Below are 26,519 nucleotides of genomic sequence, written 5' to 3' on the forward strand. Positions count from 1 at the left end.
TAAACATTACAAACAAACAAACACCACAGTGATGCTAAAAGTTGATCATTATTACCAAGGAATTGATGGAAGCTTTAGAAGGTACCAGCTTGCTCTTCAAACCCAAGTTCTCTCTTCAACATATATCTAATTTACTTGTCTCTGTTTCTTTGCTTATTTCCACTCTGGAGAGGTCTGTGATCTCCCTCTATTTCTTCTTACATCTTTCTAAATAAGTCTCAACAAAAAATACCTTGCTAAAACACACACACAATGTTGATGATATGAGACTTTATTTAGCTTTTATTTCCACATTTAGGATGCCATGAACTGATTGGTTTTGTTGTTTGTTAATAACTAAATACAGATTTCTGAATTAAATTATATGGTTTATACTGAGACCCAATATTTGTAGAAATACAAAATATAAGGCCCTACTAAAATGTTTTATTTATTTTTCCCTTTGCCACTATTTATAATACTACAAAATTTAATGCCATTAAAAGTCGCATAAATTTATTTTACAGGTAAAAAATAATCAAAGGCATTATCTAATAAATCCAAAAAAATAAGTAAGCCACTATGTGTAAATTCCTTCCAAATAAATATATTATATATAAACATTAATATAATGATTTAAGGAACTTGATCAACTGTCTATACAAATTTCTACTTTATGAACAAAAAATAGAGATTTAATCTGAGATTAAGTAAACTATAATTTAAAAATATTCCATTTAACAACTAATTCAAAGCCTATGTTCATTGCAGCACTTAGTACAGTAGCCAGGATATGGAAATAATCCATATTGTCCAATGATAGATGAATGAATACATGCACAATGGAATACTATTCAGATACAAAAAAGAAAAAGAAACCTCTGGTTTGCTGCAATATGGAAGTGTTAAGTGAAATAAACCAGAGAGAGATGAAAATCTCCCTCATATGTGGTATACAGAGAAACAAAACAAGAGCTAAACAGAGGCAGGGAATTGGAGACCTCAGGGACTATGAAGAGGCAGACTAAACATGACATAAAGATAGGGAGGAAGCTCCTACAACACACATATTATTTTTATTGCTGAATTCATAAACAAAAAACAAAAACAAAATGATGAAGCCTTCACAACCCACGTTAGTTTATGTGGCCCCATCCCCTGCTGAATGCAACAGTTTAGAGTTCCTTGAAGACAGGTTTAAGACAGGACAGATCCTCTCTCAGAGAGCTGAAACAGGTATACTGAACTTACTTAAAAAAGGTTTTTTAAGAGAAAATACAATTTTTCACAGTGAGAATATCTGTCCCTTTTATTTTAACTTGTGTAAAAAGGTCAGCTCATAAAATTAATAACCAGAGTAATGACAAGACTACTTTACCATTTCTATTCCTATTTTCCCTAATAATAAAACACGAGTCAGAGAGATAACATAAAGGATAAGATCTTACACAAAGACAACCCAGGTTCAGTCCCTGGTACCACATCTGGATGCACAAGTCCTGCCAGGATTGATCTCTGAACATAGAGTCAGTTGTAAGTCCTGAGCACAATTACCTAAATGGTAATTCTAAAGAATTATTTTAAAAATAGTCCTTTTAAATCCTGAAGATAATAATGCCTATATTATTAAGGCCCCAAACAAAACCAACCAAACAAAAATTGCTAACAAATAATAGTAATAAAAGAAAATAGGCTCTAAGTAAAGTAGGTAGACAAAATATAAGCATTTGTAGAAAATATTATTGCTTTATACACACACACACACACACACACACACACACACACACACACACACACACACACATTGGTTTTTGGGCCACACCCAGTGGCACTCAGGGGTTACACCTGGCTCTGTGCTCAGAAATTGCTCCTGGCAGACCAGGGGACCATATGGGATTCCAGGGATCAAACCCGGTCTCTCTAGTTGACTGTGTGCAAAGCAAACACCCTACCATTGTGCTATCATTATAGCCCGTTTTATATATATAAACATATATAATAATATATAAATAAATATATAAAATAAATATAAATATATAAATAATATATGAAATATATATATATAAATATAAAACAGGGGCTGGAATAATAGCACAATAGTAGGGTGTTTACTTTGTTTTTTGGGCCATACCCAGTGACGCTCAGGGGCCACTCCTGGCTATGTGCTAAGATATCATTCCAGGCTTGGGGGACCATATGGGATGCTGGGGATTAAACAGAGGTCTGTCCTGGATCAGCTGCTTGCAAGGCAAATGCCCTACCACTGTGCTATCACTTCAGCCGTTTTATATATTTTTAAGGATAAAACTTGGTATATTTTTTAGAAACAAGATTATAGTTTTCAGTTAGCAAAACATAAATGAAATACCTTGAGTCATGGAAATAGATCCAAAGACTTCAAGGATGCCTGACATACATGAAACACTGATTGTTTTTTTGTGTTTTGGTTTTGTTTTGGTTTTGGGGCCACACTTAGCAGTACTCAGGAGTTACTCCTGGCTCTGTGCTCAGGGGTCATTCCTGGCAGTGCTTGGGGGACCATATGGAATGCCAGGTATTGAACCTGGGTTGGCTGCATGTAAGGCAAACACACTATCCACTGTGCTATTGCTCCAGCCCTATGATACTAAGTTTTTCATCAGCACTGCATGTTTCCCCTAGCACCTCTGGGTGTGTCCCCAGTGGCTCCCAGAGCATCACTGGATCTGAATTCTGAATGCAGAAAACATGAGGCCTGCACTGCCAAGGAATGCCAAGAGAAGCTTAAGCTGCCAAGCATTGCTGGAGAGGTGCCCCCCAAAAAGGGGTAAAGGGGGAATATTATATGGTGTCCTTTCAATTTACTGACCTCATTACATTTTTTCTTTTTCCCCCTAATTTTTATTATAACACTATGATTCACCATGTTGTATTATGATATGGTCATTTCAGACCTTAACTGTTCAAACACCAATCCCACCACAAATGTGAACTTCATCAGTGTCCCAATTTCCCACTCACTACCATAACCAGGTAAGCACAAATTTATTTCATATTGATTGTTACAGCACAAAGGCAAATGGAATTGTCAAAACTTAGATTAGAATGATCAAAACAAGGGTCAATTTTAAACGATTGTTATGTCTCTCCATGGTGTTACTAAAGATAGTGTGTAAGTATTTACGGAGTAGCAGTTGGTGTTAATAGAGCCTTCTGTTACTCTTTAGGCTCACTGAGCTTGGTAGTTTTCTATGGAACTTTCCCGCAAATTTCCTCCGATATTACTGTGCTGACACGACTATAAATATTAAGGTGTCACACAGTCCAGGATTTATAAATCTGAAACAAATTTGGTGTCTTGGAAGTTAAATCACAGGACTGAGCCATTTCTGTCAGAGGGTGGAGGATGTGGCATCGGGCTGCTATGGTTCATGTAGAAAGGCAAATCTGTGCACCCCCTTTCTGAGACTGCCATAAAGATTACAGCTTGGACCATGACACCTGGGTATCAGTGACCACTATTTTCCTTTGGAGCTTGGTGGAAAAGCTGGCTTATTTTTCTGCTGGTCAGGTGGTGTCTGCAGACAGGAGATCAGCCTCACTTTTTAATTCTTCATTAATCTAGTATCAGACACCAGTTTCTAGATAGCTTTATGGCTTCTAACTGCACCACTTCAAAAATTTTATTTGCAAGTACCCCAAAGCCAGAATGCCACTTCATAGTATTCCAGAACAATACCAGAGCTTTCCTGGTCTTCTGGACTCTACCACTTCTCCCTTAGTTTTAGGGGGAGCTCCATTCCCTTTGCCCCCTCAAAAGCAAGTACAGCCATCAAGCACCACTAACCTTTTGCTTCTTCATTTCACCCTTCCTACAAGATCAAGGGGTGGGGAACTTTTCCAGCAAAGGGCCAAAAGCAAATGATTCTGATTTTTCAGATCATTTTGTCTCTTTCAAAGCTACTCAACTCTCCTAACTCAAAAGCAATCCTGTACAGTATAAGACAGAGTGGGTATAGTCACATTCCAATCATTTTATTTTGATAAGCAAGGGGCTGAATAAGGCACAGAAATCACAGATTATCAGCTCTTCTGTACTAGTTTGTTCTCAGTAACACAGAAACAGCACTAAAATATCACTCATCTTAAAAACAAACACAATTCCTTGTGGCTCCAAACTATCTTCAGCTCCCCACTTTTGCCGTTCTTCTTTATAGAGAAACTCTTCCAGGGTTTGCTAGCTCCTGCTTCCTAAGCATTCCCTCTTACATGAAGAGTGCTGACTTTGCCCCATGTTACTGAACTCTTACTGCCGGTTTCTGACACTATCAGCAGCATTTGCCACTAGAAACATGCCCCTCCTGTAAGTCTCCAAAAATCAGAGGCTGCTTTGAGAAACATGCATTACCAGCATGAATGCAATTAGTCAACTCTTTCCTTTTAGCTTTACTACCATATCCTCAAAGAAGCTAACCTCTCTCAACTGGCTCACTCCAGCCACTGCTCTCCATTCTTAAACCCTTCCATTGTCCTTGATTCCCACTACCCTAGCTAAAATGATGGCATTTTAATTGATTCATGGTGGTGATCTACCCATGTATAGTCAGAGTCTTCATGAAAACCAGGAGTGAGTTGAATTGTCCAATTGTCCATCTGGCTGCTCCTAACTCTTGAGGGATGATTCAGAGAATAAATAAAGGATATTGACTTGCAACTAAAAGTGAAACAAAGCTGATTCTGCTTTGAAGTTTGATAATATGGTGGTAGCAATAAATAGTACGACTTGGTAATAAATAACAATAAATAGTAAGACTTTCTCCTCTGTAAAGAGGAGAAAAGCAGCAAATGAATTTTCGTGTTACCTTCTGGGGAAATGGTATGGAGCCTTCAGTTAAAGGTGATAATCTCTGAGCAAGGACCATTCTAACCAAAGACTTCATCTCATTGCCCGTTTAACAGCCAGTACTGATTGAAGTAAACAAGCACCAGTGACCATAGAGACCAAGCTTTGGGTCCAACTATGTGACAAAACTGTAGTGATTCTGCACAAGCCATGGAGGAACTGAGATGAACAAGTCTTCTGCAAGTGGGGTTGCTAGTCAAGTAAAGATGGAAAGAATTCCCTTGTCTTTGCTGATAGAGAGGAATAATCTCTAGAGAATTAGCTGAAACCCCTCCAGTAAGAACAAAAGGAAATGTTTACCAAGTCCCCATGAATGAGCAGAGTACTTTACAATGGAAATAAGATCATGAAAGAAAATCAGAAGAAGTGCTTACTTTCAACTGCAGCAGAGGGTTTTGCTGATTTTTTTTTTTTAGATTCCCTGAAAACATAATGTCAGAATAAATCTCAGTGAATTACTTCTGATTTTGTTCACAACTCTTTAAGAATACTAGAATGCATTTTATCAAATCCTAAAGGTTTTTTTTTTTATATCAGGCTCCTTCCATGTTCCTATCAGGGAAAGAATATTGGAGAGAGAGAGAGAGAATTCATTTAGTACTCTATGAATATGTAGGTTTAAATTTATATCAGTTCCCGTAGAGTGAGAATAATGAGTTATATCATGGCTGACATAATGAGAGGGAAGAGGGACTCATTCCTATACATGTAGTTTAGGTCAGCAGCAAGAGGAAGGGGTTCAAAAACCTAAGAACTCAAGGGCCAGAGTGATAGTCCAGTAGCTAAGGTCAATTACTTTACACATAGTCAGCCCCAGTTCCATCACAGAGTCTGCATAAGGTCCCCTGAACATCAAGAGTGAGTTCTGAGCATAGAGCCCCTGAGACTGAGAAGTAAGCCCCTGAGCACTGCTGGATATGGCCAAATTCCACCCAAATAAATAAAACAATTTTTAAAATAAAACCTAAGGGATTAGGAAAAGCAAGAGATGGGACTATGAGAGAACCAGAAAAAGATTCCCAGGGGCAAATAGTACAAAGGGAGGAGCTGACTTCAAAAATGGGATCTGAGGGGGACAACTGAGAAATCAAACTTTTCTTGGGTATAAGTGACACTCTTTCAGAATCTATCAAGAAACTGGCCCATCTTTCTCAGACACAGGATATTAACAGGTCTATTTCAAAGTCCATTGAAATAGTTGCTCGTGTTTCTTGTTATAAATGGCTCTGAGGGTAGTACAAAAGACAATGATAGGGCATGCCTGTTTTCTCCAGGCCAAAATTTCCTATGCTACAAAATAAAGAGTGGCTTAATCACACATCATGTCTTTTTATTCTATCTTTTTAATGCTTTGATATCATGGAGTCCTAATAACTCTACAGAGCATATCTATTTTTCTCAACAACTTCCTTTTATTTAGTTTTATTATTGGGAGGTAACTTTCAATTCAGTGCATAGCCTCAAGGTACTAGGACAGCCAAGTTGGATAGTTCTAAGCCCTGACTCAGAGATGCTACACAGACGCGGTTCCAGAAGTCACCAGAGCTTATCCAGAGGTGCCTAAAAAGAACTTTAAAGTGCTGGGAAGCAAAATCAAGTCTTCTTACAACATACAAATTGTGTTCTCTAACATCCTTAGCCCACAGTATCCTTAACTGAAGATATACATGCTTAAAAATCTATTCATCTGTCCCAGGGCCCAGAAGGAAGATGCCAAGAATCTGCATGCCTACCTTACCTCCCTCCATGTCTTCCCTGTTAACCACAAGAATGTCCCCTGCCATGTATTCCTCTCACATTCTCTGTACCCAGCCCAACCAACTGATCCCAGGATTCCCTGTGCAATGGTGTGCCCCTCCTCTTGGGATTTGTAAATTGAAGGAACTGTTACTTTCCAGATCTGCTGGCCTCACCATACAAAAAAGACTTCACTGTAAACTACCCAGGCAACCTCCAAAGTCCCAGAAAGATAGAAAAGTCTGGTTTATAGAATTAAAAAAAGGAATAAAAACAAACAAAAATTATATTCCTTTAGATTGGAGATCAGGAAACATGATCTGGAAAGAACTAGAAACAAAATTTTAGATACTACAATATATAAGGCCTCAGTCTCATACTGTGGTGAATTTTAGAATGCTTAAGATATTATCTTATGCCCACGAAATGAAATTTAAAATAAAACTGGAAACAATCTGTGTTGGCAGGGATGTGGCTCAATATCTATAGACAACAGTATGGAGACTTCTCAGAAAAGCCAGAATAGAGTTAACATATGACCAAACAAATTTACTTCTTGGTATCTACCCCCAGGACACAAAACATTAATTCAAAAGGACATATGCACACCATTATTCATTGCAGCACTTGACACACTAGCTAAGATATTAAATCAATCAATCCAACAAAAGATGAATGGAAAATAAAGATGTGGCATATAGACACTTTGGAATATAGCTGCAAGGAAGGATGGAATCATGCAATTCACTACAATTTGAATAGAACTGGAGTTTATGTTAAATAAAAGAAAAATATCAGAGGATCTCAATTATCTGTGGTATGCAGAATAGCAGAATGAGGGGATGCAAGATATGAATGGAGAGATACCATTAACTTTGATTCTATATTACAGATTACAGAAATAAAGATGAGATAGGAAAGCAAACCAGGGGGGAAAAACAGACAGTAGGTACGGGGCAGGGGCTGGAGGTCTCAGATACATTAGTGATATAGAGGTGTAGTATATATAAACCAAAAGCCAAGAATACTATAAGAAAGAAACCCAAACTACAACAACCAAACTGGAAAATGTGCTTGTTAAGGAGACAGGCTGGTAGATAGAAGGGAATTTGGGGATACCGGTGTGGAGAGAAGTTGACATCTGATTAGGGAGATACTGTTAGAACATTTAATGCCTGAAACTTTACTATAAACAAAATTAAGTAAATAAAAAACAATTTCTTTCAAGACACAACAGTAATAATGTAATGTTGCCCATGTGCACTGTAGACATATTTTTTAATTATTTATTCATTTTTGTTTTGGTCCACACATGGCTGTGCTCAAGACATTTTTCCTTCCTCTGCACTCAGGGATTGTCCTGATAATCTTGGGTGACCAAACAGTATACAAAGAATTAAACTCTGGTCATATAAGGCCCTTACCTTACCCTCTGTACTCTCTCTATACTTAAAGGAAAAATTCATAGGAATATTTAAATTTTCACTTCACTTCCATCTGACATCTTTCCTTCTCTAGATAAATATAACATAAATAAATATAATTTGTAATTTAGCATATATCATTATATTTAAATTAATTTACTTTATACATATTTGTGCTTACATAATATAGAACTGCATATATTTTCTTCACTTGATAATATACATGTGAGCCAATTTTACTCACTAAGCTGAAAAGGAGCAAATCATCTAGTTTTCTCATTTGCTTTATTCTCTGAAATCTCTTTTCTTTGGAAGAATAATAGATGTATCTTTCATTTTGTGTGTATGTTTTGTTTTATGCTGATGTTGGTACCCAGGGCCTTATGCATATAATATACATATATACTCTCCTTAGTATTCTGTTGTATACCAGCACTTTGCACCCAAATTAAATGTGACTGGCAACAGTGAATCATGAGCTATGTTGGTTTACAACTTATAACTTGGTTTCACATAAACAAAGATTTTCCTACTTACCATCTTGTTCTACATGTTGAAAGCATACTTGGCCAGAACTGGCTCAAGATAGGTTTTTTGTTCTTATTCCCTGGCCCAGAGGTGGTCAGGGTACTTAATAAGAACTGAGGTTCCCCCTTGACAAGACAGAAAACTCCCTGACCATGCATTTTACACCCTCTCAAGCTTGGTCTGGTTTATTTCCTGCAGCAACCCCTGCTCCAGACCCATTCCCCTGGACTGGGATATTGGCAGGTGAAGCATAATATTTTATGTCCAGAAGAGATAAAGACCATAGTGAAAATAGATGCTCAGGGACCAAAGAGAGAAAGCATAGCAGGTAAGGCACTTGTTATGCACAAAGTTTATCATGTTGATCTCTAGTGCCCCATATGGTTCTCTATACCCCATTAGGAGTGATCTCTGAGTCTAGAGATAGTATTAAGCCTTAAGAACTGGTCAGTGTGGCCAAAAAACCAACCAAACAAAAAGTAATGATGGTCAAGGTCCAGACAGACAGTATAAAGCTTACCTTGCATCTGGTCACCCTACTTTTGATCTTCAGCAACACAGATGGTCTGTGGACCACATACAGGAGTGCTGAGCACAGAGCCAGGAGTGAATCCAAATAGTGCAGCATTCCACCCCCACAAAAAAAATAAAAAAAAAAAAAAGATTCCCAGAGACTTGGTATCTATTGGCGAAACCATATACTTTATACTACTGCTATTAAAGAGTATAAATGAAAGTTACTTTGTGAATGCTGTTAGAATGCTTGATAGAAATGGGATCCTTAGAGACTTACAATATTAACTTCCTTCTCATTATGAGGCTTTTTGATATCCAGAGGTATCAAGAAGCAGAAAGCTATTACTGGGGAAATCAGCTCATCCTAATTTGAACCATAGAGTTTTACTCATCTAGTTGCTTCAAACATTGTGATGTCCCCTAGTAAAAAAGCAAATTAAAAAAAAAAGTACACTTACCTGGCTTATTTCAATAGTAGATTTATTTCTTTGAGGGCTATTTCCTTCTAAACTCTTTCCTCTAATATAACGGAAAGGAAAAAGTGAAGGGAAGAAAGGAGACATGAAAGGAGAGGCAGGTAGAAAGAAGGATACAAAGGAAGGAGATGACAGATAATACTCAGCATTTTCTGTAAACTAGATACCAATATTTACTTGTTCAGGTGCAAGAAAGCTGGTACAGGCATTAAATCACTGGGCCAAGATCATACAACTCATTGAGCTAAATTCCATTAGAAGCTCCCCTAAGGGCCCGGAGAGATAGCACAGTGCCGTTTGCCTTGCAAGCAGCCGATCCAGGACCAAAGGTGGTTGGTTCAAATCCCGGTGTCCCATATGGTCCCCTGTGCCTGCCCAGGAGCTATTTCTGAGCACACAGCCAGGAGTAACCCCTGAGCAACGCCGGGTGTGGCCCAAAAACCAAAAAATAAAAAGTAAAAAAGAAGAAGCTCCTCTAAACTTCTGGACATGACTGAAATCTACTAACAAATCTGAAATCTACTAACAAATCTGTCTCAATTCTAAGCAGCTTGATCACAAATGATGTTATCTTAGGTAATTTATTTTCAGTATAACTTATCATCAGTAGCTGCTGATGAAATGTTTAATAAATAAATGAAGATATATTTTTAAGAAAGTATAGCTAAAGAATAATAATTAAATGGCCAAAGCATTTTAATTTGGTAAGATAGGTTTGAAGGAGAGGAGGCTCCTACAGAGGACCACTGAATGCCAATGGGGCTCCCATTGCAAAGACTAAGTTCAGCTATCTCATTAGTCCCAGAACTAATTTTTTGTCTGTTTGGTTTGTTTTTGATTGGGGGCCACGCCAAGCTGTGTTTAGGGCTTAACCTTGAATCTGTGTTCAGGAATCATTCCAGGTAAAGAACCTTGCCTTCTGTCTATTCCTCCAGCCCAGAAGTAATTTTTTAAGAAATATTTTTTAAGGGGCCAGAGCGGTGGTGCAATTGGAAAAGCATTTGCCTTGCAGGCGGCTAACCTAGGACATCCCATATGGTCCCCCAAGCCAAGAGTGATTTCTGAGCACATAGCCAGGAGTAACCCCTGAGCGTGACCAGATGTGGCCCAAAACCCAATATATATATATATATATATATTTAAATCCTTTAAATGTCCTTCCCTTTGTTGTTGCTCAGCTCTGTCATTCTGATAACCGGAGGTCACATGCACACAAGTGTGTGATGCTCACACACATTTAGCTGTGCTGCCCAACAGGGTGCAGTTCCCACATACTCTGACATGGCACTCACTGAATTTTGTATTCCTAGGTTGTGGTGCTTGCACCTCAAGCTAACCATGTGTCACATTCCTTGGAAGAAACATACAACTCTAGTTTCAGTGCTTACTGAGGTTTGCTGTGGTGCTCACACACTCATGCCTTTCTTGGCCATGGTGCCCGCAAGTATTTTTAGTCTTGTGGGCCTCAATGACTGGTGTTCTTTAGTTTCTCCATGTGCATTCACACACTTTGCTACAGAAAGGTTAGAAGTTGCTTGTGGCACAACAGATCTCAAATAGCAGAGCTGTCAAAATTGCACTTGGTACATTTGGGGAAAATGGAATTTGAACTTGTGACTAGACTCTATATAAGGCAGTTACTCTAACCCACTGCACTATTCCTCCACCTAGAAGTACCTTTCTCTGAAGTTCTGCATCACAATTCACTATGTACATCATTTAAGTGATCTGAAAAGTGATTCTGAAAAGCATTCATGAATCTAACCTTGAAACAGTTTTAAATGTTGTGGGGAGGGGAAAACAACAAAAATGATTATTTCTAGATACAAAGTGAAACAAATTATATTTATTTGCAGTTGAGGAAAAGAGGTCATCTTTACTCTGGAAAAAGAACCTCAAAGAAGTTTAATTTTCATTTGTTTGTTAAGTAAGATTTGCTAAAAGCTAGTGACCTTTTAATGGACAGAGCTACTGACATATAGTAATCTCTAAAAGCAACTCTTTGTTGCTGTAAAACAGTAAAACTGGGAGAAAGGTGCAGTGTTCAGGGAAGCTAACATAAGCCTTACTTCTCCAGTAAAACTACACTGACAGAAAATAATTTTTCTGCTACAAATCCAATAACACACTGAGAGTCACAGAGTAAGAATTAATATACGGTTTCACACATGCAGCATCTGTTGCTCTACTGGAGCCTTATTGGAGGTAACAGAGATCTTGTTTTTTTCTTTTTAAACCCCATCAGATACAAGCAAAGTTTGATCATGTTCTTGTCCCTTACTTGAAGGAAACAACTCTCAATGGATCTACGGTTAGACTTTCAATTACTTCTTTATCTACTAAACATCCTATTAAGCAAGAATAAGCACAATAAATGAATATTTCCTGTAAAATAAGATGGTTTCATCTACAAATCATTATTACTAGGTACTCCAAACTCATAATACATGCGAACTAAATTAAGATGTGAAATCCTTTTGAAGAATATGATTCTGAAGGATCTAATAAATAAGTTAAACGTGTTATAAATGGTCCCTGGTTATTTGTACATTACTAAAAATATTTTTAAACACAATGGTTAAGGCAGTCTGGTCTTTTCCTTTCTCTATTTTTTTCCCACTTTGTGGCTACTGGTAGTGCAGAGGGCTACTCCCATCTCTCTGCTTGTAGGTCATTGTAGTTCTGCTCTCAAGATCATGCTAGGGATGGAAGCCTGGAGGTCATTCTATTCTAGACAATGACTTACAATCAAACATTTTGCCTAAGAGCACAGCTCCTGAGTCACTAGGAAAGATCTGCCAGGTGAATGAGTAACCATTTGAGACACTTCAAAGTGATGGGTTGTGACTCTCTTTGGATGGTAAGGCCTAATTCTGTTTTGATTACAAAAAACAAATAAGCAAAAGCCACGAAAATCAACTACTATTAGACCACCGTAAGGGAACATAATGAAAAGGAGACAGCACAACAGATAAAGCACTTGACTTGCAATGCAGTGAAACTGGGTTTAATACCTGGTACCATCTATGATACTATAAGCTCCACCAAGAGTGATCCCAAAGGGGTCAGAGACATAGTAGAGGGTAGGATCTTACATGTAGCCAAACCGGGTTCAATACCTGGTATCCAACATGTTCCTCCAAGCACCACAAGAAATAATTCCTGAGTGCATATCCAGGAGTAACACCTGAGCATCTGTGGGTGTGGTCCCAAAACAAAACAAAACAAAAAAGAGTGGTCCTTGAGTACAGGGAAGGGGAGGGGAGGGAGGGGGAGGGGAGGGGAGGGAAGGGGAGGGGAGGAAGGGGAGGGAAGGGAGGGAGGGGAAGGAGGGGAGGGGAGGGGAGGGGGGGGAGGGGAGGGGAGGGGAGGGGAGGGGATGGGGGGGGGGAGGGGAGGGGAGGGGTGAGGGGAGGGGAGGGGAGGGGAGGGGAGGGGAGGGGAGGGAGGGGAGGGGGAGGGGAGGGAGGGGAGGGGAGGGGAGGGGAGGGGAGGGAGAGGGGAGGGAGGGGAGGGGAGGGGAGGGAGGGGGAAGGGAAGGGAAGGGTAAGGGAAGGGAAGGGAAGGGAAGGGAAGGGAAGGGAAGGGAAGGAAGGGAAGGGAAGGGAAGGGAAGGGAAGGGAAGGAGAAGGGAAGGGAAGGGAAGGGAAGGGAAGGGAAGGGAAGGGAAGGGAAGGGAAGGGAAGGGAAGGGAAGGGAAGGGAAGGGAAGGGAAGGGAAGGGAAGGGAAGGGAAGGGAAGGGAAGGGAAGGGAAGGGAAGGGAAGGGAAGGGAAGGGAAGGGAAGGGAAGGGAAGGGAAGGAAGGGAATGGAAGGGAAGGGAAGGGAAGGGAAGGGAAGGGAAGGGAAGGAAGGAAGGAAGGGAAGGGAAGGGAAGGGAAGGGAAGGGAAGGGAAGGGAAGGGAAGGGAAGGAAGGGAAGGGAAGGGAAGGGAAGGGAAGGGAAGGGAAGGGAAGGGAAGGGAAGGAAGGGAAGGGAGGGAAGGGAAGGGAAGGAAGGGAAGGAAGGGAAGGGAAGGGAAGGGAAGGGAAGGGAAGGGAAGGGAGAAGGGAGGGAAGGGAAGGGAAAGGGAAGGGAAGGGAAGGGAAGGGAAAAGGGAAGGGAAGGGAAGGGAAGGGAAGGGAAGGGAAGGGAAGGGAAGGGAAGGGAAGGGAAGGGAAGGGAAGGGAAGGGAGGAAGGGAGGAAGGAAGGAAGGAAGGAAGGAAGGAATTATCTTTGAGTACAACCAGAGGTAAGGCTTGAGTAAAGCTGGATATGGCACCAAAAGAAACAAAAAAAAAAAAAACCTCTAAAATTAAAACTATAACCAAAAATGTTTGATATGATCACAATGCAGAGACTAGAAATTAATAGCACTGGGATGATTTCTACCTGTCAAAATGCACAGATGGAACACCTACAGAGGCTACTTTGATAAAACTTTAGTACAAGTAGGAACACTCAAAACATCACAGGAGTGGAGGGAGGATAACACTGGTGATAGGAATGTCCCTCATTCATTATTACTATATACCTTAAATATTACTGTGAAAGATTTGTAATTCACTTTTCCCACAATAAAAAAAAGAAATTGTAACAACTATCAATAGAAAAAAAAACATCACTGATGCTCTCAAAATTGGTTCTAATGTGCATGTGATTTAACTAGCCTGGCCTTCTTCCATTCAGAACCCTCAAGTTTGGGGCTCTTGGCTTATGCTCCATTTGATTAATCAAACCCACTTCTCATTATTCGTCCTATAGGTTTGACCATGTAGCAAAGAATGATCCATATCACCAGTTATAGTTTTGCTTTATAAATGCCACAAGATTCCAAAAAAGATGTTCACTTAAAGGAAATGTTTAAAACTGTGGGAGACTATGGATGATTAAAAGCAGCTATAAATGGCATGTCAACTATGTCTCAACAAACTGTTCTATTTATTTTCTTTTTTTTTATTTCTTTAATTTTTGAGGGGTGGTCATACCCAGAAGTTCTAAGATCGGGGTCATACTCAGTATGTTTCTCAGGTCTTACTTCTATCTTGATGTTCAGGGAATGTTTAGGGGACCATATGTGGTGCTGAATATCTAGCTGGGGTCAACTGCATTTAAGTAAAGTACCTTAGCCTTTCTCCCATACCACCTCTCTGGCCTCCATGGTGTATTTTTTTTAGAAGAGGTGCAGGATGGTATAGATAACATACTACCAACAATGTGAAAAATAATACACACTGTTAAAATAGAGGCAATCTCTTTGGTTGAAAACTTGCTTTTATCTATATGCTGTTTCAAACACTAAAATATACAATATGTTTTTTAATAACTCTTAAAAATTAAACACTAAAAGAATTAGGGCTCACATAAGTCCCTTGATCTTGGACCCACATGGCTGCCTAAGCCTCACAGGTATATGTAGAATAAATCCCCATGGCTTGTGAGATCACTCCACACACCATATTTCTTTCTTTTTTTTTTATTTAAACACCTTGATTACATACATGATTGTGTTTGGGTTTCAGTCATGTAAAGAACACCACCCATCACCAGTGCAACGTTCCCATCACCAATGTCCCAAATCTTCCTCCTCCCCACCCGACCCCCGCCTGTACTCTAAACAGGCTTTCCATTTCCCTCATACATTCTCATTATTAGGACAGTTCAAAATGTAGTTATTTCTCTAACTAAACTCATCACCACACACCATATTTCTAACCCTAGGTCAACGGGTCTGAAGAAGCAGGGTAGCAATAAAGAATTAATAAACCAAGCCAGTCAGGAAAGAATCAGGGAGTCAGTGACTTTTCACCTTGGGGCATCTTTGAGGATGCCAAGAGGAATCTGCCTCTTTCTTAAACCATTATCAATTCAACCAGGTAGGACAGGGTACAGTAAGATCCAGGTGTGCTTTTACATATTTAAGGGGAAGAGGAAGATGGGGGAATGCCTTTGTTTTAGATTAATAACTGGGTGTCATTTTATAGGTATATATCAGTGTCCCCAGCACCACAGGGCACAAGAAGCATCACATCTCTGAATGTTTAATTAGATTAATCCGTTAAGACTCAGTTAGCTGACAAGAGCAACACAAAATGAAAACTGATCCACATAAGTAAATTAGTGGAGAGAGAGAGAGAGAGACAGAGACAGAGACACACACACACACATAGAGAAGGCTGAAAGGGAAGAGCATTGAATAACCTGGGGGGGGGAGGCAAGTGTATACACTCGTGATGATTGTGGTACTAAAATTATTAATCATCATTAATGATGATTACCGTATTTGCCAGCGTATAAGACGACCCCCTAATTTTGCAGTTAAAACATAGGTTTAGGCCTATATTCACTGTATCAGACAGAACGTTCCTGTGCTGCAACTGTATGTACCACAGTGAGCCAATCACAACAAGCAAAGGTTCAAAGGTTATATACTGTAATAGACTTCCTTTCTGACTCTGGCCAATCTGAGCAGGCTTTTGACAGTGTAGATTCGGGTCCAAAACATTGTCTAATTTGCATGCATAAAAAGCCTGCTTGGATTTGGCTGAGTAAGAGAGGCGGTCTGAGCAGCCTTGCAGTGATTGGTGCAGAATCGAGTTGGAAAATTTGTTTTGTGGCAATATTCAGACAATTTTCGTTTAGCGGCATATTGAAACATTTTTTGGGATATACTTGGCATATAAGACGACCCCCAATTTTTGGTTGACTCTTTTTTGTTTCAAAAGTCGTCTTATATGCCAGAAAATATGGTAATTAAATGATAATCACATTAACTTGATCAATAAATAAAAGTTAAAAAATGAGATCCAGTTGGCTGAGAAGAATCTGACTGCACATCTGTCACACCAATGATCACCAGGGTTGATTTGGCTGATCTGGCTGACTAGGCTGGTGCCCTCTTCCTCCATCAATATTCCATGTACATCCCTCCCAAGCTCACCTGTTTGAAGAAACAACCTTCCCCAAATAGAGACATTCATTGGTGTAGGGTATGAGTAGCTGTGCTCCCCTAGAACCTCTAAATAAGTTCTCAAGGTCCAGCTGACCGGAATCACCTGATGTGGACACCCCATGATCACCTGAAAACTCCCTTTTACCACCAAAATAAATAAATGAATAAGGTGGGATTTTTTTTGTGTCTTGTTTGTTTTTTGTTTTTGGCTTTTGGGCCACATAGGCTGCACTCAGGGGTTACTCCTGGCTCTGTGTTTAGAAATCACTCCTGGCAGGCTTTGGGTACCATATGGGATGCTGAAATTCGAACCAATGACCATCCTGGATTACCACTTGCAAGGCAAATGCCCTACTGCTGTGCTATCTCTCTGACCCCATGAATATTTTTTAAATAAAATATTAAATTAGGGCCCGGAGAGATAGCACAGCCGTGTTTGCCTTGCAAGAAGCTGATCCAGGACCAAAAGTGATTGGTTGGAATCCCAGTGTCCCTATGGTCCCCCATGCCTGCCAGGAGCTATTTCTGAGCAGACAGCCAAGAGTAACCCCTGAGCAACGCCAGGTGTGGCCCAAAAACCAAAAAAAAAAAAAAATAATAATAATAATAATAAATATTAAATTATGCTGTTCAGATCATTCTCTAAATAAAATCAGAAGTAGAAATAAAGATTAAATTTTATATAGCTATTACATAGTAGATGAATATTAAGATGGAAATATTATCAATAGAATGAAGACAAAATTAAATAAAATCTCACTATTATCTTTTAGTCTGACAGATATTTCCCAAAGTATGAATTAATATTGATATCAAAAGAGCCCCAAGTAGTTATGTTAAATAATCTTTTCTCAGAAAAAATATTATATTTTAAATATCAAGTCTAAATGGAAATTACTTACTTTCGATGTATATATGTTGAATTTCAAACAGCAGAAAATATTGAGACATACACCAAAATAATGTCTCCACTTCTTTGGGGAAAGACCACATGGCAATGATGGGAAAGAGAATGCCAAGAGATGATAACTAGATGTTATTGTTGGAATTTGGTAGAAATACATTATTTGTACTGGAGTGACAGTACAACAGTAGGGCATTTGCCTTGCATGCGGCTGGCCTGAGATGATCCAGGTTCAATTCCTGGCATCCCATAAAGTCCCAAAGCCTTCCAGGAGTGATTTCTTAGTGCAGAGCCAGGAGTAAACCCTGTGTGCCAACAGATATGCCTCCCCCAAAAGACAGCATTTAAATATTGTTTGTACAAATTAAAACACTGGTGTCAAGATTTCAGAGCTCTGAATCAAGTTTGTTTCTCGATGCATTAGATTTTTTTTAATGCATTGGATTTTGAAAATTGCAGGTGTAGTATATCTAGGTAGATAGATAAGATACGTATTTAGTAACTCAGTGATAGATTCTACTTTCTCAGAGTTACTCTGAAATTTTTCTTTTTCATAATTAAGAAAGATATAACATGAGAAAACCATCTAACAAATATAATAAGTAAAAGTATTTTAAAAATTGTTGGCTGTTAAAATACTATAGCACTAAACAAAAATTAAAACACTGGATTCTGGGGCCTGAGAGATAGCATGGAGGTAAGGCGTTTGCCTTTCATGAAGAAGGTCATTGGTTTGAATCCTGGCATCCCATATGGTCCCCTGAGCCTGCCAGGAGCGATTTCTGAACCTGGAGCCAGGAGTAACCCCTGAGCACTGCCGAGTGTGACCCCACACACACACACACACACAAAACCCACTGGATTCTGCCAGTAAACTCATTTTTCAAAAATGTAAGAGTAAATTAATTTTGAAACCTTGTTTCAAATTGTTATTTATTTATTTATCTATCTATTTATTATGGGCCTCACACGGTGGCGCTCACGTGTTACCCCTGGCTGTGTGATCAGAAATCACTCCTGGCAGGCTCGGGGAACCATATGGGATGTCAGCAATCAAATCTGGGTCTGTCCTGAGTCAGCCATGTGCAAGGCAAATGCCCTATAGCTGTTCTATCTCTCCAGCCCAGTTTTTATTTTATTTTATTTTTGTCCCCCAATTCACAATATAGACCAGGCAAAGGGCCTGTGTTGAGGTGTATATGGGGGTGCATTTACTGTACCTCCTCTTTCTATACAGTCAGTGTAAAGAACACAGCCTGTGGTAAGAATTGGGAGGCCATATATATATATATATATATATATATATATATATATATATCCTTCACCAGTGCAACATTCCCATGACCAATATCCCAAGTGTCCTTCCTCCCCACCCCACACCAGCCTGTACTCTAGACAGACTTTCTACTATTAGAAATCCAGCCCAGTTTTTAAATTTTAGATACAGGTTGTTGGTTCCCACTTATACTTTACTGGAGTTTTCCCCTCTCAATGGGAGGAAACTCAAATGGATATAGTGGAGATGAGGCATAAAAAATATGCCATAAAATATGTTTGAAAAAATTCATTAGTAAACATGGTCTTTTCCATCCAACAATAAATAAAATTAGCATACAATGTTAGCACTTGAGATCAAAGGTTAAGGATACAAAACTTTATCTGAGGTCCTTTTTTCAACTAATGCAGATCCACTCTAAAATTAAATTTCTCTTTTAAGAAAAGTATGGTTCATTCTCAGTGAAGATTTGGAAAACTCATTGGTCAGAAATTTAAAAGGTTCTAAAATGGTGAGATTTAAAAAAGAATTGGCAAGGATTAAAAAAGACTTTAAAGCTTTTCCAAATTTTTGTGCAACAGGATAAAACTTGAAAGTTTCATTGCAGAAATGAATGAAGCTGCTTATAGCATAGAAAATGGGGTTTGTCAGGGCAATGGTCCTTAAATGTCCCCAACAGGGCATGAAGGACCTGGCTGATGCAGAAAGGAAAGGTATTTGAATCCTCCCTTTTCTTTGATTTCTTGACATGGACAGTTGCTAAGAACAACCACAATGATGATATTGGTTTGGCTCTCTGCAACTCTTTCTGGAGTTGGGCAGCAAACCAGATGAAAGCAATACTAGAGGTGGAGGGTAACTATGTGATGACTCTCTGTCAAAGCAGCTCTGGAGGTGCCTCTGTCCTTGCAGGCAGAGCCCAAATGCTAACGGGGCTCAGTCAGGGATATACAGAACTGAAACCAGAATTCTTCTCTGAGACCAACAACGTTCCATTACTCACTTACTTACTAACATTTTTCTGGATGAGGTTTGACATCTCTGATAAACCCTTCTTCACAGCCTAAAGTTATGACCACTATTCTCACAACCAGGAAACTCAACATGTGACATAGAATAACACAGTCATTCCAAAACTCTTCACTGTGCCATGAAAGAATATTAATCAAATGAAATGGGAGAAATTAATGTTGATAAAACCTGCAGAGTTAATAAACAGGTGTTCTGCTGTTTAGAAACTGCAGTTAACTTTATTTTAATTAAAACTCTGTAGTTTCCAAGGTTGTTCACAATACAGTTTTTTCACAGTTACAAAGTTGTTCATGATTGATTTTTAGTCATATAGTGTACAACACCTTTCACCAGTGAACATTTCCAATCATCAATGTCCCCAGGTTATTCCAGCCCTCCCAACTGCCTGCCTACAGCAGAAGAATTTTTCTTCTCTCTCCCTTTCTCTCTCTTTCTTCTCTATTTGTCTCTCTGTGTCTGTCTCTCTCTCTCTCCTCTCTTTCTTATTTCCTTTTAGACACTGTGGTTTTCAATACTGTTACTGAAGAGGTATCAGTTAACATTTTCTAAAGAACATGTGTTGACTTTTTTCTTCTTAGATAATTCATACTTTTTGGAAAGCATTATGTATTGCACAGTATGTAAACTCTAATAAGGAATAATACTCAAATCAGAACTGAAATCTACATGAGAACATGAAAAACTAGCACTTTAGAAATTCAAACATTAGGTTTTAGTTTGGGTTTTTGTTTTACTTTTGTTTTCCTTTTGAGTCACACTCAATGGTTCTTGGGCATTATTCCCTGGCTATGTGCTCAGGAGTGACCCTGCTGCTCAACAGACTACAGTGGGCTCTGGGGATCCAAATCATATTCAAAACATGACAAGCAAATACCTCATCTCCATACTCTCTCTCCACTCAGAAGTTTTAAAAATGTCATCAATTTCACATATCTAGAGAGCACACAGAATTCAGTTTACAGATCAGAAACGAGAAAAATGAATTGGAAGTGCAGTACCTGGTAAAAGCTGGGTTGTGTTCCGTCAACGCGACCAGCAACTTCAGCGCATATGACGGCACTGGGTCAGGCTGCGTGAGGATGTGCTCATACCTGAGAAGATAAAGTGATTTTCCAATTTACTACTGAACTTCCTTACGTAAACTCTCTGAACAACAAAAATTACAGATCACAAGGAACAATTATCTCAAGTAATAAAAAATATTGAAACAAAATTATAAGCTGTAGGTCAGCATCAAACAGCTTCACTTTTTTGGAAAGAAGGATGTGGGGTTTGGCTGATTTTGATTTGGGGGGATACCATAAGCAGCGGTCAAGGGTTATGCTCAGCTCTGTGTTTGTGTGACAATGCATTGTCAGAAACCAAATCCCGGCTTCCTACATGCAAATAATATGATCCAGATTGTAGAACTACCTCTCAATCTCTCAAGCTTCACCTTTTGATGGTAGTGCTGATACCCTGCCTCACATGAATGCTGTTTGGAAGCTGAGTGACTCCTTTGAAACAACACTTGTTAAAGGATTCAAGGACTCATGGTAGGGATTTGGGAGAATGAAATCACACGGAGATGCAGCTGGATCACTGCTGATGATGGAGACACTGTGAGGAGCTTCCCCCTGTTCTCTCCCATATACCACATATACCAGTTTTCCCCCTGATGCCTCAGCAATAAAAAAAGGCAGATCCAATGTGCGACATTTCTGGCCAAGGAAACACAGTAGACACTCAAATGATGAAGGATGGTTGGGGGCCGGGAGGTATAAGTAACCTTTGTATAACATGCAGCAAAAACCCAGAAAGAAAGCAGACATTTATCAAAAACCCTCCAGGGTGCAAAAATCACAGAGGAGCTATGAGAAAGTTTTATGACTGACTTAGTCACATGTCCACTGTATGCCAAATACCTCTGCATGCCAAGTTGACCTTACGTGTAACCCCCCCTTTTTTTTTTCTGGTGTTTGGGCCACACCCGGCAGTGCTCAGGGGTTACTCCTGGCTGTCTGCTCAGAAATAGCTCCTGGCAGGCACGGGGGACCATATGGGACACCAGGATTCGAACCAACCACCTTAGGTCCTGGATTGGCTGATTATAAGGCAAACGCCGCTGTGCTATCACTCCGGGCCCGCATGCAACCCTTTCTAAGGTTAACTCCTTTTCTCAATAGTATTCTTTTGTTTTGTTTTGTTTTGTTTTGTTTTTCGGGCCACACCAGTTTGATGCTCAGGGATTACTCCTGGCTAAGCACTCAGAAATTGCCCCTGGCTTGGGGGGGACCATATGGGAAGCCGAGGGATCGAACCGCGGTCCTTCCTTGGCTAGCGCTTGCAAGGCAGACACCTTACCTCTAGCGCCACCTCACCAGCCCCTCGATAGCATTCTTAATACTCACACTTTAAAACAGAAAATGGGAAGTAATACCTGAAAGAATAAAATTCCCAAAGTTCTTATCAAGTTTCTCCAGCAAAGTTCAGACTGTACTCCTATATTGCTAGTGAGGTTCAGGCTGCCTTATGTACCATCTCATGACTATTTAGGTTCAGCTGCCCAGAGAACATCAACACAGGGATGCTACATAAGTAAGTGGTATGTGAATGAATGAAGGAAAGTACGCATGAACTAACCACCAAACTAACCACCATTCTCACTTCATCTCTGAGACAATCAACAAGTACAAGTGGAAGCAAAATTTTCCTTAAAATCCAGACAGTATATTTAAAATTCCATGACTTGAAGCAGATGCTTTTCATAGAGAGAATAGGCCCTGAGGCTCTTACTCAGAGTCTCTTTATTTTCATTTTGGAAATCATTATATAACAAACTTAATTATGCAGCCTCTAAGCTCACAGCCATTAGAAGGGAGCCAAGTAAAGGGAGGAGAGGGACTATTTATTACAGAGAGGCAACCTGAGAATCGCTAAGATATGGGACTTGAAAGAACAAGAAAAATGAAAAAGAGCAAACCAGAGAGGTTTAATCATACAGCTACTGGGGAGCATCTAATATAGCAAGAAACTGCCTGGATTCCAATGGGAGCAGAGGGCCCATTACTCCCCACCACCAAAAACTCCAAATGGGTGCAAGGAGGTAAGGGAATGCAAAACTTGAACTGGGGCTGTATCCTGGCATCACACACTTGCCTTGGGTTTGATTACTAGCACTGCCAAAAATAGTAATAATAGTAATAAACAAACAAGGGTGCCAAGAAAGGGGAGCAGTGGTAAAGCACTTGCCTTGAATTCATGAAGCCCCAGATATGATTTCCAACACCACCAAAAATTATACATATTAAATAATGTGAGTCAGGGATGTAACTCAGTGGGAAAGCAGATGTGGAGTTCTAGGTTTAATTCCCAGGACTGAAAAAAATAAAAGGTGGAGAGTTTCCCAACCCCTTTGCCCCAACAAGTGACTGTTTCTTGGGTCTGCTTCTACCCACAAACTGCTGGCCCTCTCTCAAACCCAGGATTCGCAGGGGTCTCAAACTCGCGGCCCGAGGGCCACAAATGGCCCTCCATACAACATTTTGTGGTCCTGCCCTAGAGGAATCTTCTTTTGTTTTGCTTTGTTTTAGTTGTTTGGGTCACACATCCCAATGTTCAAGGCTTACTATTGACTTTGCACTCAAGGATCACCCCAACTTTGCCTCCTGTGGCCCCCAGGTAAATTGAGTTTGAGACCCCTGGATACCAGCCTCTTTTGTGACCTATATTCCTCAAGGATTCTGCCCCTCTTCTGACTCCATTGCCCTGTGCCATGTGTGTCTGCTCCCCAGTTCCCCTGGACCAGGAACAACCATGTCACAATTCCATTCCGTCAAACCCACTAGCTCTAAGTGTTTCTGGTTTTGATATCTTGCCTCAAATATCTCCATAATAATCTATATGCAAATGAGATTATCAGATATTCAACTGCATGAACACTGAAATAGCATCTTTGGGTACTATTAGGTTACCAGTAACAGTTTGCTGAAATATAAAGTAACATTTCAGATTACAGAGAATTGATAATCCAACAAGCCACTTTCACTAGTAGATAGATCAACTAGACACATTATCAGTAAAGAGACAAGAGTCCTAAATAAGGAGCTAATGGAACTGAGATTGTCAGACATAAACAAGAATTTTCATCCCTCAAAACAGAAGTAGAAATTATTCTCTAGTATACATATACTGTTCTCCAGGATAGAATCATATATTATTATGTAATTCAAACATATATACTTACAAATATAGAAGTTGTACAAAGTACATACAAAGAACCTTTATAGACCATAATGCCAAAAAGATATTAATCACAGAAAGAAGATGGAAAAAACTTCCAACCCATGGAAGCTGAACAAAATACTGATCAATAACAACTAGAGCAAAGAGGAAATCAAGTAAGAAATAAAAAAAGTCCTTGAAACAAGTGACAATGAAGATATAAGCTATCAGAATCTATGATATACCACTGGGTGTGGCACTAGCCTAGGACGAACCGTGGTTTGATCCCCTGGTATCCCATATAGTTCCCCAAGCCAGAAGCGATTTCTGAGAGCATAGCCAAAAGTAACCCCTGAGCATCACCAGGTATGCTCCCCCCCCCCAAAAAAAAAGAATGAAGATTAGAGGCCGGAGCGATGGTGCAAGTGGTAAGGTATCTACCTTGCCCACGCTAGCCTAGGACTGAGCGTGGTTCAATCTCCCAGTGTCCTATATGGTCCCCCAAGCCAGAAGCAATTTCTGAGTGTATAGCCAGGAAAACCCCTGAGTGTGTGTGGCCCAAAACCCAAAAACCAAAAACAAACATACAAAAAAACTAACCCAAATCAACATGTTTGTAATCAAGGTGTTTAAATCAAATATTATTTAAAAAATAGAAATAAAAAAATTGGGAGAGGCCCGGTGTGATAGCACAGTGAGTACGGTTACATACAATTAACCCAGGTTTGATCCCAGGCATTCCGTATGGTCCCCCGAGCCTGCTAGGAGTAATTGCTTAGTGCAAAGCCAAGAATAACTCTTGAATGCCATCAGGTATGACCAAAAACAAACCAATAGAAAAGGAGATAAATGAACAGACATTTCTCAGAAAGACAAGCAGAGTACCAATAAATCCAAGAAAAAGTGCTCATTGTCACTTATCATTAGGAAAATCGAAACCAAAACAATAATAAGATATCAATAAAAAACACATATATCAAAAACAGCAAAAACAATTCATGCTGGCAGGGATGTAGTGAAAAAGGAACTCTCATCCACTGGTAAGAATATTTTCTAGTTCAACCCTTGTGGAAAATAGTATGGAGAAACCTCAAAACTTAGAATTAAATTTTACCTCAGTAAAATTGAATTTTTTACCTCAGTAGAATTGAAGCCATGTGACCCAGTAATTCCACTTTTGATTATCTCCCTCCAGAACTCAAAAATATTCATTCAAAGGGGCATATGGACACCTTTATTCACTGCTGCACTTAGTATAATAGCTAAGATATGGGAATAACCTAGATGTCCAAGGACAGATAAATGGATTTTAAAGAAATGGTATTTAGATATACAATGGAATACAATACAGCCTCAAGGAATGATGAACTGATGCTATTTGTTATAATCTACTTGGAAAAGGAAGATGTATTGTGTGAAGTAGGCCAGAAGAAGAAAGGAAAATATTTATCTATGCAGTACATCAATAATTTAATGAAAAAATAAGATATAGTAAAGGGGGATTGCCTAGATTACCCTTAATCCAAAAGATCAGGGAAGAGGACAGAGAAGAAAAGAAATTAAGGTAAGAAGGAAGATGAGAAAGAGAAGTAATGAGAGAATAGGGGATGGGGCTTTGGTTGTACTGGTGATGTGGAACTGTGGTATAATATAATTCCAAAGTACAAACTCAACAACTCTGAACACATGAACTCTAAGCTGCAATCAGTGACCTTTGTAAAGGGCCTCTCCTGGTGGTGGGCAGAGGTGGGAATGGAAATGGGAGATGGAGGAATGAGGGAACACTGGTGGTAGGATTGGTGTTGAAATATTATATGCCTAAAACTCAGCTATCCATAACATTTTAAATAATAGTTCTTTAAATAAAATTTATAAGGTGGGGAAGGGAAAGAAGAAATTCACAATTAAACAGGATGCTCTAGGAGCAAATCGACCACATTTTAGTTCCCTCATTCAAGTAATTAAAAATCTTACCCGTTTATGATAAAAAAATAGTAATGATTCGAGGGAGGGACTTCAGAGCATAAAAACCGGCTAACCTTTGCAAAAGCTGGCTCCCTGTGTGTGACACCAGGCGGGGAAAATCCGCGAAAGTACACCGGCCCAGTGGGGCTCAGCTGTGAAAGACTGTGAGTGTGACCTGTCTATGTCTGTCTACTGTCCTCTTGCGTGAAACTCTTGCGAGTGGGGCAAAAAGAGCCTCCAGAAACCTCGCTCGCCCAGACGCCATTTTCAGGGAGGGACTTCAGAGCATAAAAACCGGCTAACCTTTGCAAAAGCTGGCTCCCTGTGTGTGACACCAGGCAGGGAAAATCCGCGAAAGTACACCGGCCCAGTGGGGCTCAGCTGTGAAAGACTGTGAGTGTGACCTGTCTATGTCTGTCTACTGTCCTCTTGCGTGAAACTCTTGCGAGTGGGGCAAAAAGAGCCTCCAGAAACCTCGCTCGCCCAGACGCCATTTTCAGGGAGGGACTTCAGAGCATAAAAACCGGCTAACCTCTGCAAAAGCTGGCTCCCTGTGTGTGACACCAGGCGGGGAAAATCCGCGAAAGTACACCGGCCCAGTGGGGCTCAGCTGTGAAAGACTGTGAGTGTGACCTGTCTATGTCTGTCTACTGTCCTCTTGCGTG

General features: G+C 39.8%; 1 protein-coding gene and 1 non-coding gene across 2 annotated transcripts in view; both read right to left on the bottom strand.

The window, feature by feature from the left end:
- ULK4 (unc-51 like kinase 4) overlaps positions 1–26,519 on the bottom strand; it is a 665,001-nt gene that overhangs the window by 381,172 nt on the left and 257,310 nt on the right. Inside the window, exon 29 of the mRNA XM_049782607.1 lies at positions 20,685–20,777. Coding sequence (XP_049638564.1) covers positions 20,685–20,777 — 93 coding nt within the window. The remainder of the gene's footprint in view (positions 1–20,684; positions 20,778–26,519) is intronic.
- LOC126021142 (small nucleolar RNA SNORA51) lies at positions 18,523–18,656 on the bottom strand. The gene has a single exon (XR_007499751.1). It is a non-coding gene; the product is annotated as a small nucleolar RNA SNORA51 (small nucleolar RNA).

Source organism: Suncus etruscus, chromosome 10, assembly GCF_024139225.1.
Source record: "Suncus etruscus isolate mSunEtr1 chromosome 10, mSunEtr1.pri.cur, whole genome shotgun sequence".
Lineage (NCBI taxonomy): Eukaryota > Metazoa > Chordata > Mammalia > Eulipotyphla > Soricidae > Suncus > Suncus etruscus.